Source organism: Ylistrum balloti, unplaced genomic scaffold (assembly GCF_031769215.1).
Source record: "Ylistrum balloti isolate Yb309-2 unplaced genomic scaffold, AGI_CSIRO_Ybal_v1 Utg369562, whole genome shotgun sequence".
NCBI classification, from domain to species: Eukaryota; Metazoa; Mollusca; class Bivalvia; order Pectinida; family Pectinidae; genus Ylistrum; species Ylistrum balloti.
In genome coordinates, this window is record NW_026781862.1 from 977,169 (window position 1) to 992,742 (window position 15,574).

Here is a 15,574-nt window from a genome sequence, read left to right on the forward strand (position 1 = left end):
GAAATATACAATACTATTAAAACTGTGAAATATACAATACTATTAAAACTGTGAAATATACAATACTATTAAAACTGTGAAATATACAATACTATTAAAACTGTGAAATATACAATACTATTAAAACTGTGAAATATACAATACTATTAAAACTTTGAAATATACAATACTATTAAAACTTTGAAATATACAATACTATTAAAACTTTGAAATATACAATACTATTAAAACTTTGAAATATACAATACTATTAAAACTTTGAAATATACAATACTATTAAAACTTTGAAATATACAATACTATTAAAACTTTGAAATATACAATACTATTAAAACTTTGAAATATACAATACTATTAAAACTTTGAAATATACAATACTATTAAAACTTTGAAATACTGCAAACTACAAAATTTTCAAATCTATAAATGGCAAAAGTTACTAAAAGGCTAAGAAAAATTCTAGCTGCGTAACATTGATATATATATATAAAATGAAATTTCCATTATGATATTAAAATATTACCTCGAGACACAACTGATTTCCAGAGTACCTTCCTGAAGTTATTATATTTAAGTCCAGTAAGTTAGATGTTTGTCCCAAATACTTTTTGATTAAGGTTTTCATTCCAGGAAGAATTCTGATTTTATTTTGATATTACTCTGTTATGGTACATGTGAGGTGTATGTTGTACTGAGTGTGTGTTCCTTTGACACAGGTGTACACTATAGACAGGCCAGTATGAACCAAACCTACGCTATTGTCATCGCGCATAACAGTTGAGTGTTTGTAGCATGCTGCCCCATCCCTCACTTCCTGTACACTGCTGTGCAGTCTGCTTACTGCTCTTTCAGATCACAAGCATATAGTGCTTTTATTGGTATTGACCATACAAATAACATTACCTGGGTTACAAAGCTAGTTTAAACTTGGTACAGATGATGTTTGTTGGGTAACAATGCTATTTTGGATAAATTCCTGATATATCAAGTTTTTTTTCATATCTTCAGTTACCGTACTATTTTAATTTAACAAAATTTTGTGAAAAGTGAAGTACCTGTCATACCATTGACCTATTTAAGTAATGTGTGATGCTTTGTAAATGTAGGATTGCTGCGCTGTGTAGATGATACATTAACGTATGAAGCTTCCTGCTTAGCTAGGTTAATCCACCCTGTGTCTGCTAGAATTCCCAACACAAAGTCATTTGTTCATGCTAACAACAATAATGATATTCCTGTAACAAAAGCTAGAATATCTATAGCATTGATGTATTAGCTAGTGACATCAAATCCTTGGACAATGTTATTTATTATGTCAATTAGATCCTAATTGACAATGTCTGCACATTAAGGCAAAGAATCCCTGACAAGTCTACAAGGACACACCAACATCAGCCAGGAAGAAATTTTTTAACTTCAATCGGAGTATGAAACAGGAGACAAAATGTGGTTTCCGTTTTAGTGGTTTTGTGTGTCTGTTTTTGGCTGTAACATTGGTTGGGTGATAGTCTCTGCAAAGTGGTTTTGTGTGTATTTGATTTCAGCTGTAACATTAAATGGTTGGATGCTAGTTTCTGCACAGTGGTTTTATGTGTGGTACACTTCACTGGTACAGATACTCCAACCAACTGAGGTAACTGGCCACTGGTGCTTCCTTAGACAAATACTCAAACCAACTGAGCTAACTGGCCACTGTAGCTTCCTTAGACAGATACTGTAACCAACTGAGCTAACTGGCCACTGGTGCTTCCTTAGACAAATACTGTAACCAACTGAGCTAACTGGCCACTCAAACCAACTGAGCTAACTGGCCATACTGTCAAACCAACTGAGCTAACTGGCCACTGTAGCTTCCTTAGACAGATACTGTAACCAACTGAGCTAACTGGCCACTGGTGCTTCCTAGACAAATACTGTAACCAACTGAGCTAACTACTGTAACCAACTGAGCTAACTGGCCACTGTAGCTTCCTTAGACAGATACTGTAACCAACTGAGCTAACTGGCCACTGGTACTTCCTTAGACAGATACTGTAACCAACTGAGCTAACTGGCCACTGTAGCTTCCTTAGACAGATACTGTAACCAACTGAGCTAACTGGCCACTGTAGCTTCCTTAGACAAATACTCAAACCAACTGAGCTAACTGGCCACTGTAGCTTCCTTAGACAGATACTGTAACCAACTGAGCTAACTGGCCACTGTAGCTTCCTTAGACAGATACTGTAACCAACTGAGCTAACTGGCCACTGTAGCTTCCTTAGACAGATACTGTAACCAACTGAGCTAACTGGCCACTGGTGCTTCCTTAGACAAATACTCAAACCAACTGAGCTAACTGGCCACTAGTGCTTCCTTAGACAGATACTGTAACCAACTGAGCTAACTGGCCACTGTAGCTTCCTTAGACAGATACTGTAACCAACTGAGCTAACTGGCCATTGGTACTTCCTTAGACAGATACTCAAACCAACTGAGCTAACTGGCCACTGGTGCTTCCTTAGACAGATACTGTAACCAACTGAGCTAACTGGCCACTGGTACTTCTGTAGACAGATTCTGTATCCAACTGAGCTAACTGACCACTAGTGCTTCCTTAGACAGAATCTCCAACCAACTGAGCTAACTGGCCACTGGTGCTTCCTTAGACAGATACTGTAACCAACTGAGCTAACTGGCCACTGGTGCTTCCTTAGACAGATACTGTAACCAACTGAGCTAACTGGCCACTGTAGCTTCCTTAGACAGATACTGTAACCAACTGAGCTAACTGGCCACTGATGTAATACAGAAATCAATCACATCACCTATAAATTACAAATATAAGTTTATATATATACTCATTGTGACCTCATAGAGAAACCTATCACCATCACCAGTTAATTGCATAATTATGTAAGTAATATATACATATATTCCCATTATGATCGCACAACTTATAACACAGAAACCTTTCACCATTGCCCTTAAATGACTTCTGTAAGTATATATATGAAATGTACATATGACCTGACTACAAAGAAACTTATTACCATCACCCTTATGTTACATTTGTCTGTTTAGAGTTTTCAAGGAAAAAGTTATTTTTAGATTTGATATAAATTATAGTGTAATGGAGTTATTTTAGATTTGTTAGAAATATTTTAGTTATTACCTTCACAGTTAAAACATTTATGTAGTTATATCTAAGACTGTTTAATTCTGTTTAGTAGAATTTGTCCGATACCTGCTAATTATCTTTAAAGGTAGAATTCAATTTGTATAACATTTATTTGGAGTGATAAAAAAAATATATAAAAAGTAAGAGTTCACAATTCAATGCAGTATCAAACACAATATCAAGGAAATGTTTCTTAAACACATGTTCATCAAAGTTAGTGAGGACCCTTCTGTTACATGTCACACTTAGGATAGAGAAAAATAACTGAATAATATCCTTAATCGCTGTTAATAATAATGTATCATTTGATCCATATCGTACAAATTTTTGCCATCAATAATTGTTCGTTAAGTTATAATCAACAGCATTCAACTAACAGAGAAAATTGGGGATTGCACAAAGAAGACTAGATTTTAATTTTGATACTTGGTTCTGCTATGCTGTGTAAATGTTTTGTAAGACACTGTTGTTGACTTTTAAAGTCATGTTGATAAGTGTATACTCTGTTAATCCTTATTTGTCAGTGTGACACAATGATTTATCAAGTCTGTAACTATGTCCTTTATTTCTTTCAGGGAAAGTTTTTCCCAAACTAAAACGGAAAGGCAGTCGTCTCTCTAACATTTCACAAGAGGGCAGCACTAGTAGCTCCAGCACAGAAGAAGATGAAGCCACTGACTATGTCTTTCGTATCATCACTACATTTAGACCTTCCAGCATTCGTAAGTCATCATCACATTTAGACCTTCCAGCATTCATAAGTCATCACTACATTTATACCTTCCAGTATTGATAAGTCATCACTACATCAAGACCTTCCAGCATTCATAAGTCATCATCACATTTAGACCTTCCAGTATTCATAAGTCATCATTTCATTTAGACCTTCCAGCATTCATAAGTCATCACTACATTTAGACCTTCCAGCATTCATAAGTCATCATTTCATTTAGACCTTCCAGCATTCATAAGTCATCACTACATTTAGACCTTCCAGCATTCATAAGTCATCACTACATCAAGACCTTCCAGCATTCGTAAGTCATCACCACATTTAGACCTTCCTGTATTCATAAGTCATCATTTCATTTAGACCCAGTATTCGAAGTCATCACTACATTTAGACTTTTCAGTATTCATAAGTCATCACTACATTTAGACCTTCCTGTATTCATAAGTCATCACCACATTTAGACCAAGTATTCATAAGTCATCACTACATTTAGACCCAGTATTCGTAAGTCATCACTACATTCAGATCAAGTCATGACGACATACTTCTGTTTCTATGGTGACTATAGGTAATTCTGTTTCTATGATAACTATAGGTAATTCTGTTTCTATGATAACTATAGGTAATTCTGTTTCTATGGTGACTAGGTTTTGTTTCTTTAGAATGATTGTTGTCTTTACCTGACAGAAAACACTTTAACTCTTGTAGCTCCTGAGATGATGGATCCAAAAGCTAAGATAAAGGGAGAAAACTTTTCCTGGGCTAATCGAATCCCACGCCTGCCAAGCCCATTGGCCCAGTCATCAGTACAGGACTATGCCAAAGCTCAAGAAGAACAGAACAACTCCTGTCTTTCCAAACAGGGTTCCAACCACAGGTCTGGGTAAAACATGCCTTTATCTTTCCAAACAGGGTTCCAACCACAGGTCTGGGTAAAACATGCCTTTATCTTTCCAAACAGAGTTCCAACCACAGGTCTGGGTAAAACATGCCTTTATCTTCCCAAACAGAGTTCCAACCACAGGTCTGGGTAAAACATGCCTTTATCTTTCCAAACAGAGTTCCAACCACAGGTCTGGGTAAAACATGCCTTTATCTTTCCAAACAGAGTTCCAACCACAGGTCTGGGTAAAACATGCCTTTATCTTTCCAAACAGGGTTCCAACCACAGGTCTGGGTAAAACATGCCTTTATCTCTCCAAACAGGGTTCCAACCACAGGTCTGGGTAAAACATGCCTTTATCTCTCCAAACAGGGTTCCAACCACAGGTCTGGGTAAAACATGCCTTTATCTCTCCAAACAGGGTTCCAACCACAGGTCTGGGTAAAACATGCCTTTATCTTTCCAAACAGGGTTCCAACCACAGGTCTGGGTAAAACATGCCTTTATCTTTCCAAACAGGGTTCCAACCACAGGTCTGGGTAAAACATGCCTTTATCTCTCCAAACAGAGTTCCATCCACAGGTCTGGGTAAAACATGCCTTTATCTCTCCAAACAGAGTTCCAACCACAGGTCTGGGTAAAACATGCCTTTATCTCTCCAAACAGAGTTCCAACCACAGGTCTGGGTAAAACATGCCTTTATCTTTCCAAACAGGGTTCCAACCACAGGTCTGGGTAAAACATGCCTTTATCTCTCCAAACAGGGTTCCAACCACAGGTCTGGGTAAAACATGCCTTTATCTCTCCAAACAGGGTTCCAACCACAGGTCTGGGTAAACCATGCCTTATCTTTCAAACAGGGTTCCAACCACAGGTCTGGGTAAAACATGCCTTTATTTCTCCAAACACGGTTCCAACTACAGGTCTGGGTAAAACATGCCTTTATCTCTCCAAACAGGGTTCCAATCATAGGTCTGCATAAAACATGCCTCTCTCTCCGAACAGGGTTGTAACTGCAAACCTGGGTAAAAACATGGCTTATCTCTCCTATCACAGTTCGAACCAATGGTCTTGGGAAAACATATATCTCTCCAAAAACAGGGTTTCAACTGCAGCTCTGGGTAAAACATGCCTTATCTCTCCAAACAGGGTTTCAGCTGCAGGTCTGGGTAAAACATGCCTTATCTCTCCAAACAGGGTTTTGGCTGCAGGTCTTGGTAAAACATACCTTATCTCTCTAAACATGGATCCAATTGTACGTCTTTAAAATCAAGGTATTGCTTATAACAAACCTGCTGTAAAAGGCAAATAAAGTGTTATCAAATACAGCTGATATAGAGACATTTTTCAGTTGAGAACTGCATTTTGTAATGAAGAAAATTAATATGCAAGTTCATATTATTTTATATTTCAGAACCACATTAAAACAACTTTGTGACACTATGAAGAAACAAATTATCTCAAGAGCTTTCTATGGGTGTAAGTATTTCTGTGTGTATATCTCTGTCTGTGTGAGAATTTCTCTGTGTCTGTATTTCTTTGTGTATTTCTCTATCTGTGTAAGTATTTCTCTTTGTCTGTATTTCTGTGTACATATTTTTAGCTGGCTATGTCTTACTCTCTACCGCTTTGTTTCTTACATATCTGTATCTGTTTATGATCAAAAACCAGATACTTTACATATTATCAGGGCTAGCCCATTGTCGCCACCTGAAGACAGTGAGAACACACTTGTCTGGCCTAGTTCTTGGTTCATTAACTGGCACAGATTCCGATTACGACCTATCAGCAGGACTGACAGAGGACCAGTGGAAGTTTCTCAACAAGGACAATATGGTGAGTAGAAAAGGGCAGAGGGTACATTGACAAATAAAAGGCATGGTGCAAGTGAGGAACTTATTTGTAGGGAGATGTAGAAGACATATCTTAGAATACTAGTGAATAGTATTTAAGCATTAAAGTGCTTTGAGTGGCAGTCATTGGCTTATGAATACCAACTGGACAAAGGCAAATTGAAGTAGGTGTATCAATGCTTCATGGCCTTTGCCAGTTGGCATTCATGGCCCATGTACCCATCCTTTACTACTGGAGTCCATTTCCTCTATATATAACAAATCATATGTACCCATCCTTTACTATTGAAGTCCAAGTCCTCTATATATAACAAATCATAAGTACCCATCCTTTACTATTGAAGTCCATTTCCTCTATATATAACAGATTTTATGTACCCATCCTTTACTATTGAAGTCCATTTCCTCTATATATAACAGATCTTATGTACCCATCCTTTACTATTGGAGTCCATTTCCTCTATATATAACAAATCATATGTACCCATCCTTTACTATTGAAGTCCATTTCCTCTATATATAACAAATCATATGTACCCATCCTTTACTATTGAAGTCCATTTCCTCTATATATAACAGATTTTATGTACCCATCCTTTACTATTGAAGTCCATTTCCTCTATATATAACAGATTTTATGTACCCATCCTTTACTATTGAAGTCCAAGTCCTCTATATATAACAAATCATAAGTACACATCCTTTACTATTGAAGTCCATTTCCTCTATATATAACAAATCATATGTACCCATCCTTTACTACTGGAGTCCATTTCCTCTATATATAACAGATCTTATGTACCCATCCTTTACTATTGAAGTCCATTTCCTCTATATATAACAAATCATATGTACCCATCCTTTACTATTGAAGTCCATTTCCTCTATATATAACAAATCATATGTACCCATCCTTTACTATTGGAGTCCATTTCCTCTATATATAACAAATCTTATGTACCCATCCTTTACTATTGAAGTCCATTTCCTCTATATATAACAGATTTTATGTACCCATCCTTTACTATTGAAGTCCATTTCCTCTATATATAACAGATCTTATGTACCCATCCTTTACTATTGAAGTCCATTTCCTCTATATATAACAAATCATATGTACCCATCCTTTACTACTGGAGTCCATTTCCTCTATATATAACAGATCTTATGTACCCATCCTTTACTATTGAAGTCCAAGTCCTCTATATATAACAATCATGAAGTTGTACCCATCCTTTACTATTGAAGTCCATTTCCTCTATATATAACAGATCATATGTACCCATCCTTGAAATCAGGAAAGAAGTAAGTACCTATTGAAGTACAAACACATGAAATCTTCATGTCTGTATATATAACAAATCATATGTACCCATCCTTTACTACTGGAGTCCATTTCCTCTATATATAACAGATCTTATGTACATCCATTGTTATAGGAATGGAACATGAAAGTTCACCATTTTATAGAGATGCTGTAAAAACTTCCTTCATGTCTGTTTTTTACATAAATTTGTCTGGGTTTGCATTCGATTGAAGAAAATAAACTTCATCTTATTTTGAGTGTTCATACGGTATTTATGGATTATTGAATCATGCACTATTGTAAGGAAAAATAAAGTTCTAATGAAGCTGAAGTTGATAACCTCATTCCTTCTTACTTCTGTAGGTGTCAGATCCTCAAGAGGTTTATCATCAACTGGTGTACAACCTTCCAGGTGTTGCATCATGAAATCAGGAAATAAACCTTCCATGTAACTGTGTTATCTTAGGTTAATACAAACACTGTGAAATCTTCCATGTAACTGTGTTATCTTTCCCAGATCATCAACTCTGAAACCTTCCATGTACTGAGTTATCTTTCCCTGATCATCAACTCTGAAACCTTCCATGTAACTGTGTTATCTTTCCCTGATCATCAACTCATAAACCTTCCATGTACTGAGTTATCTTTCCCTGATCATCAACTCTGAAACCTTCCATGTACTGAGTTATCTTTCCCTGATCATCAACTCATAAACCTTCCATGTAACTGTGTTATCTTTCCCTGATCATCAACTCATAAACCTTCCATGTACTGGGTTATCTTTCCCTGATCATCAACTCTGAAACCTTCCATATACTGAGTTATCTTTCCCTGATCATCAACTCTGAAACCTTCCATGTAACTGTGTTATCTTTCCCTGATCATCAACTCTGAAACCTTCCATGTAAACCTTCCATGTACTGAGTTATCTTTCCCTGATCATCAACTCTGAAACCTTCCATGTAACTGTGTTATCTTTCCCTGATCATCAACTCTGAAACCTTCCATGTACTGAGTTATCTTTCCCTGATCATCAACTCTGAAACCTTCCATGTACTGAGTTATCTTTCCCTGATCATCAACTCATAAACCTTCCATGTAACTGAGTTTATCTTTCCCTGATCATCAAATTCTTTTCAAAAGAAATTGCTGAGGTGAACATTTCTGCAGATTTGTACTGAAAATTTTCCACTATTTATAGGATACCTTAGTGTTCCTCTTGACAACGTCACTGAATATTGGTTTTGCTCAGAGTTTCCAGTCTGATTTGTTAAGTTACCAAGCATGTATACTGTTTATCATATCAGATATGATGAGTTACAGTTGAGGTGTGATGTGTCAACAAAAGAGTTTGACATATCACCATTCAAATTTGATTTCTCATTATTCAGGTATGACATGTTTAATCAGATATACCATGTCACTTTTCAGAAATGACGCATGACATAATGAGGTATGACATGTGTGATTAATCATGCATGACATGTCACCAATCAGGTATGACACATGACAAATCAGGTATAGCATGTGACCATTTAGGCATGACATGTGACTAGTCAGGTATGATATGTAATTAATCAGGTATGATGTGTAACTAGTCAGGTATGACGTGTGACTAGTCAGGTATGACATGTAACCACTGTCATGTTTATTTACAGGTGTGGCCTTACCTGCTGGGACATTACTCCTTCAGCAGCACACCAGAGGAGAGAGAAAAGGTTGACGAGGTCATGCGTACAATGTATGAACGGACAATGTCTGAATGGTTAGCAATAGAGGCCATTGTTAAACAACGTGATAAGGAAATCATGGCAGCTAATCTGGCCAAATTATCCTCTCACAGCTCGGATGGACCAATACCGCTAGTACGTAAAGACTCTAGTCTTAGCAATGATGTGTTCGAATCTCAACAAAGTTTTGATGAATGGGATGACTTCTCACATCCAGAGACAGTACCAGAGGAGAGTTCCGCCACAGGTACAACATGTACGCCAACCCCAGACAGGAAACAGAGTATGGAACTCCATCTACAACAGGCAGAGGTCATCGAAAAGATGACACAAACAGAAATATTACTAGAGAAAAGAGACTATGTGTGTACATCATTTTCTGACAGTCCAGATGATGGGCTTGGTGACTCTATAGCTCGGCAGAGTTCACAAGAAAGGTCAAAATTAGATTCAGCAGGTGATTCGGAAGGCACAGATATCTCCCGTGCTGACCGTGAGGGCAGTATGGAGCGCCACATCATTGTAACAAAGATGTCTTGCTCCATGGACAGTACTGAAGCTGATGAGGAGGATGGTGGGGCAGAGTCAGATGATGAAGAAGAGGATGATGATGACAACGATGATGATGATGACGATGATGACAGAGATGGTCTTTCTAGTCAAAGACATTCCTTAACAGTCGAAAACACAGGAAAGTCATTTGATGCTGAAAATATAGGTAAGATTTTATAAATAGTGTCCAATATTGCTTAAAACAAATGAATGAAGTAAGATATTGAATTTGTATATTATATAGTATCATTTGTACTGGTATGTTATTTCTGTATTACAGATAATTCTACACATCATGGTGACTACATATACCAGGATGGTTGGCTTAAAATAGATTAATATTTATTGATATGTGAACAGAATGAGATCACAAAACATCAAATTAAGACTGTAACTAGTAATTTCATTTGTTAATATATTAAATTTATAGTAAAACCAAAGTCATTGTATTTGTTCATTGCAGTTATTTTTACAATATCTTTGTCTAAATATTGATTTTCCAGATAACTTGAAACGTCTTTCTACATCTCACGAAAGCTTGATATCACCAGCTTCTCCTGCCTCTAATGGTGGAATATATTCAGTAAGTCTTCATATACACAACACAATGGAAAATATCTTGTATTGATCATTTTCTAGCTTCAGCATATCAACCATACATCCAACTCATTAAATGACAGTTAAATTCTTTGAAAGTTTCCCTGTTTCTATGGTAATTTGAAGGAACTGACGCATGAATATGAACTTTTTTTAGGCTGAGTTGTTGGACAATGTAGCACTAAATCTGCACAGAATAGACAAAGATGTACAGAGGTGTGACCGAAACTACTGGTACTTCACTCCCGCTAACCTGGAAAAACTCAGGAATGTCATGTGCACGTACGTATTGGTCACCTGATGTGTAGGATTTAAATAAACTCCTGTTATTTGTCATCAAGATTTGGTTGTTAAAGGAGATAGGCCTTTGCGGTTCTGAAAAGTCATACATAAAAATCTGGAATATTAGGTGTACATTGGTGAGATAGGCCTTTCTACATAAAAATCTGGAATATTAGGTGTACATTGGTGAGATAGGCCTTTCTACATAAAAATCTGGAATATTAGGTGTACATAGGTATTTACACATTTTCAGAAGTAATGAATAAAAACACTTAACATGAAAGTCAATGCAGTAATGATAAAATTTTTTATTAACATGATGATAAGTGTGATTTAATATGCTTTATGTATTTGTACTTAACTAACATTACACATCTTCTTGTGTAGGCTTGAGTGGGAACATATAGTCCCATACTTAACATTAATTGTATATAGGTCTGTGTAGGAACACCTGGGTATATACTTAACTTTACTTATCTATATGTCTGTGTAGGAACAACTAGGCATATACTTAACATTACTTATATATAGCTTTCTGTGGGAACACTTGGTCATATACTTAACTTTACTTATCTATAGGTCTGTGAAGGAACACCTGGGTATATACTTAACTTTACTTATCTATAGCATTCTATAGGAACGCTTGGTCATATACTTAATATTACTTATATATAAGTCTGTGAAGGAACACCTGGGTATATACTTAACTTTACTTATCTATAGCATTCTGTGGGAACACTTGGTCATATACGTAACATTGCTTGTCTATAGATTTGTGTGGGAACACCTGGATGTAGGATATGTACAGGGGATGTGTGACCTGGTGGCGCCCCTCCTTGTGGTCTTTGATGATGGTAAGTGTTAATAGATAATGAAGACAAAGTGAGTTTAATATTGTTTACCTTAATCTCTAGAGTTGACAAGTTTACTTGTAGTTCTGTTGACCTATAGTGATGAGTATCCTGTAATTACCTGTTTACCTGTATTGTGCAGTCTGTAATACCTGATTACCTGTAGGGGTCAGTTTACCTGTTATTACCTGTTTACCTGAATTGATAACCTTACGTGTATTGGCCAGTTTGCCTCTATTAGCCTGTATTGGCCAGTTTACCTGTTATAACCTGGCTTAACTGTTGACAGAGGCAATGACATACAGCTGTTTCTGTGAACTGATGAAGAGGATGTCCTCTAACTTCCCCCATGGAGGGGCCATGGACACTCACTTTGCTAATATGCGCTCCCTCATACAGGTTGGTATGATCAACATTACCTATCTTCTCTTTTGAAATGTTGACAATATGTTCAGCTCTTCATTAATATAATGATTGCAATGTTACATCAGATCTGTTCCATTTCCTATGCAAAATTCAGTAGAAAGAGCACAGAAAATGGAAATAAATTGTTAACTATAGTAAAAAGTAATCTGAAGTATCTATTATATCCAGATTAGTTATAACTGATAACCAGGAAGCTCGGATTTGTTTGAGTTTGTGTGTTTACAGTGTCAATTACATGTACATATTTTGGACATATATTGTCCAATTATCATTTAATGTGATATTATATTTGCCTCAAAATATGTTAAAATTTTCAGATTCTTGACTCGGAGTTATTTGAACACATGCATCACCATGGTGACTACACACACTTCTACTTCTGTTATCGATGGTTTTTACTGGATTTCAAAAGGGGTAAGATTACTGCATACATGGACATTTGTTACCAGAGACTTCCTCTTGGTTTTAGACTATTACTGTCTCTCAATTTTCCTGTTGAACTCTGTTTTTAAATAATGCAAATCAGTACAAGTTGCAAGTCCATACTGAGACTATACATCACTGTAAAAGTTGAACATTTTGAGAAAGTTGATATAAGGTTTATATTGTCTATGTTTTGATTTGTTACAGAGCTACTGTATGATGATGTGTTTGCTGTGTGGGAGACCATCTGGGTTGCTAAATATATCAGCTCCCCTCACTTCGTGTTGTTCATAGCTCTGGCCCTGGTTGAGTTCTACCGAGATATCATACTGGATAATAACATGGACTTCACCGACATAATTAAGTTCTTTAATGGTAAAGAATTAATACACAGAAAGATAAAGCCAATCTATTATATTCCTGAATTCTGTGTGACAACAATACCATATAGCCCGTTACTTTCATGGGGATAATATTTCCGCTGTTTCATAGTATATTAACGTGATCACAAAAATACATTCCGTGAAATAATAAGATATGTGTGTATAGATGCCCTTTTACATCAAGATTGCAAAATTTTTGTTAGTTAAAATACTATTTGATTGTATGTAAAGAAAATCACAAAAGTTTTGACCCAGTTTTGATAAATACTAGCTGTACAATATATTGTTTTCGCTAGTAACGTTGACATTCACTTTCACCTTTCTTTATTGTGTCAGTATAACAGAACTAGAAAGCATCAGAAGTAGTGTTTCAGTATTCGTTGTGTAAACTATCATGATTGTTTTTATTTTGTATTATTCTTTCTCATCTTCCTCAATGCTTAACATCTATGGGGAACCAGTGATCTAAACAAATTGTTAAAAACTTCGGATCCATTAATTCTGAATTGGATTATTGTTTATGCTTTCTAGAAATGGCAGAGAGACACAAAGCCAAGCAAGTGCTGAAGATAGCCAGAGATCTAGTTCACAAACTACAGACCCTGATAGACAACAAGTGATTCTAGTGATAATAACAACAGCCATGTACCCAGAGGATCTACGGTGGCCATCTGCTATACAACAAGTCATCATGAGAAGACAAACCACTGACAGCATATATTATAGAATAGCATTTCAACAAAGCTAGTTTGTCGCAGTAATTTGCATTTAAGACCTAAAGTAACAGTAAATGTGAACTCATCTGGTCCCAGTTAAGATGAGATGGTGAATTTAAAATACAACACCTGTTTGATTCTCTGAAGGCCACTCCACCTAGTAACTCTGATTCTTCAGGTTAGGATAAGATTGTTGTCGAGATCTCTCCACATCAGTCATTTGAAGACTTCTGTACATAAAGACAATTTGATTGTACAGTGTCTGTCACTGGTTTTAACTTGTTAAAAAGACACATTGAATTGTTTTGACATATGTTGATGGGTTTAATGGATACTATTTATCTGTTCTACCAAAGAGGACAACGTGCAATATGTGTTTAATATTATAGAAATCCAGTATGTAGATATGTTGATCACTGCAGTAAAATCTCTACTTAGTTGACGGCTGTTTATTTAGCAGAGATTTCACCAGGGTGTTAGGATCCTTTGGATTGTGAAATGATGTTTTCATGCTACATAATATGTATATGATTATCATTACCAAATATTGTATAGACTTCAATTCTCAGAAATATGCATTTATTGAATACAAAAAAGATTGAAATAGCACAAAAATATGTATATATATATATGTATGAATGAATGTATGTGTGGACAGTTTGTTGAGGCTTAAGTTGTAATATATCGGAAAGATGATGCTTAAACAAAGCTGTACACACTTGCCTGCTAGGGGGCAGCACATCATTTCTGGAAAGATCCGTACACATCAGAAATCTGCTAGAGAGCAGCACTGTACCTTATTGTGTTTCTGGGAAGATTCCAAACAAATTAGAAGCCTACTAGAGGGCAGTACTGCCTGAACATTCTTGGATGATCCCTAACACATCAGCAGCCTGTTAGAGGGCAGCACTATATTGTATTTCTGGGATGATTCCAAACACATAAGAAACCTGCTAGAGGGCAGAACTGCATTAACATTCCTTGGATGACCCCAACACATCAGCAGCCTGCTAGATTGCAGTACTGCATGGTGTTTCTGGGAAGATCCCAAACACATATGAAGCCTGTTAAAAGGGCAGCACTACATTCCTGGTTTGGTCTCTAAAACTCCAGAACCTGCTACATGATATTACACTACATTCCTTCAAAAGTCCATTGCACATTAGAAATCATGATTGCTGCCAGCATATAAACTCATACATTCTATAGATTATTAGCTGTTGATTATTACTTAAAATTATTTTTACCAATATAAATTTATTTAATATCAATAGTTTATAGATAATTTAATAATTTAAATAATAAATTAACAATGATTTATTTGATATAGATTTGAGTGATATTGGCGTAGTGCAATATTGTTTGGTTATGAAGATTGTGTTTTCAGCTTAAACTCCAGTTGTAATCAAGATGCATGTTTCTTTGAAATATTGTCTTTATTTATAGTTGATAAGAAAATTCATTGTTTTATTGCAAACGAAAAAAGTGATAATGATGACCAGAATGTATTACTGATGGGTAAAGTTAGGCTTGTAATAACTACTCCTCAACAGACCTTCCTTGTGAATCTGTATGTATAATATGTATTTCTGTAAAACAATTGGAGTTTGTCAGTTGAAATGATATCAGGATTTTAAAAAAATGTTTGTTTCTCTATACATTATATATAAAGGATATAT

At 36.0% G+C, this 15,574-nt stretch overlaps 1 protein-coding gene across 1 annotated transcript in view; it reads left to right on the forward strand.

The window, feature by feature from the left end:
- The window catches only part of LOC132548201 (small G protein signaling modulator 1-like), a 77,179-nt gene extending 63,380 nt beyond the window's left edge, over positions 1-13,799 (forward strand). The window contains exons 12-24 of the mRNA XM_060212063.1: positions 3,736-3,882; positions 4,602-4,770; positions 6,191-6,255; positions 6,467-6,612; positions 8,299-8,347; positions 9,559-10,383; positions 10,721-10,800; positions 10,972-11,096; positions 11,868-11,950; positions 12,237-12,346; positions 12,691-12,787; positions 13,004-13,171; positions 13,711-13,799. Coding sequence (XP_060068046.1) covers positions 3,736-3,882; positions 4,602-4,770; positions 6,191-6,255; positions 6,467-6,612; positions 8,299-8,347; positions 9,559-10,383; positions 10,721-10,800; positions 10,972-11,096; positions 11,868-11,950; positions 12,237-12,346; positions 12,691-12,787; positions 13,004-13,171; positions 13,711-13,799 — 2,153 coding nt within the window. The remainder of the gene's footprint in view (positions 1-3,735; positions 3,883-4,601; positions 4,771-6,190; positions 6,256-6,466; positions 6,613-8,298; positions 8,348-9,558; positions 10,384-10,720; positions 10,801-10,971; positions 11,097-11,867; positions 11,951-12,236; positions 12,347-12,690; positions 12,788-13,003; positions 13,172-13,710) is intronic.
- Positions 13,800-15,574: the final 1,775 nt, after the last annotated feature.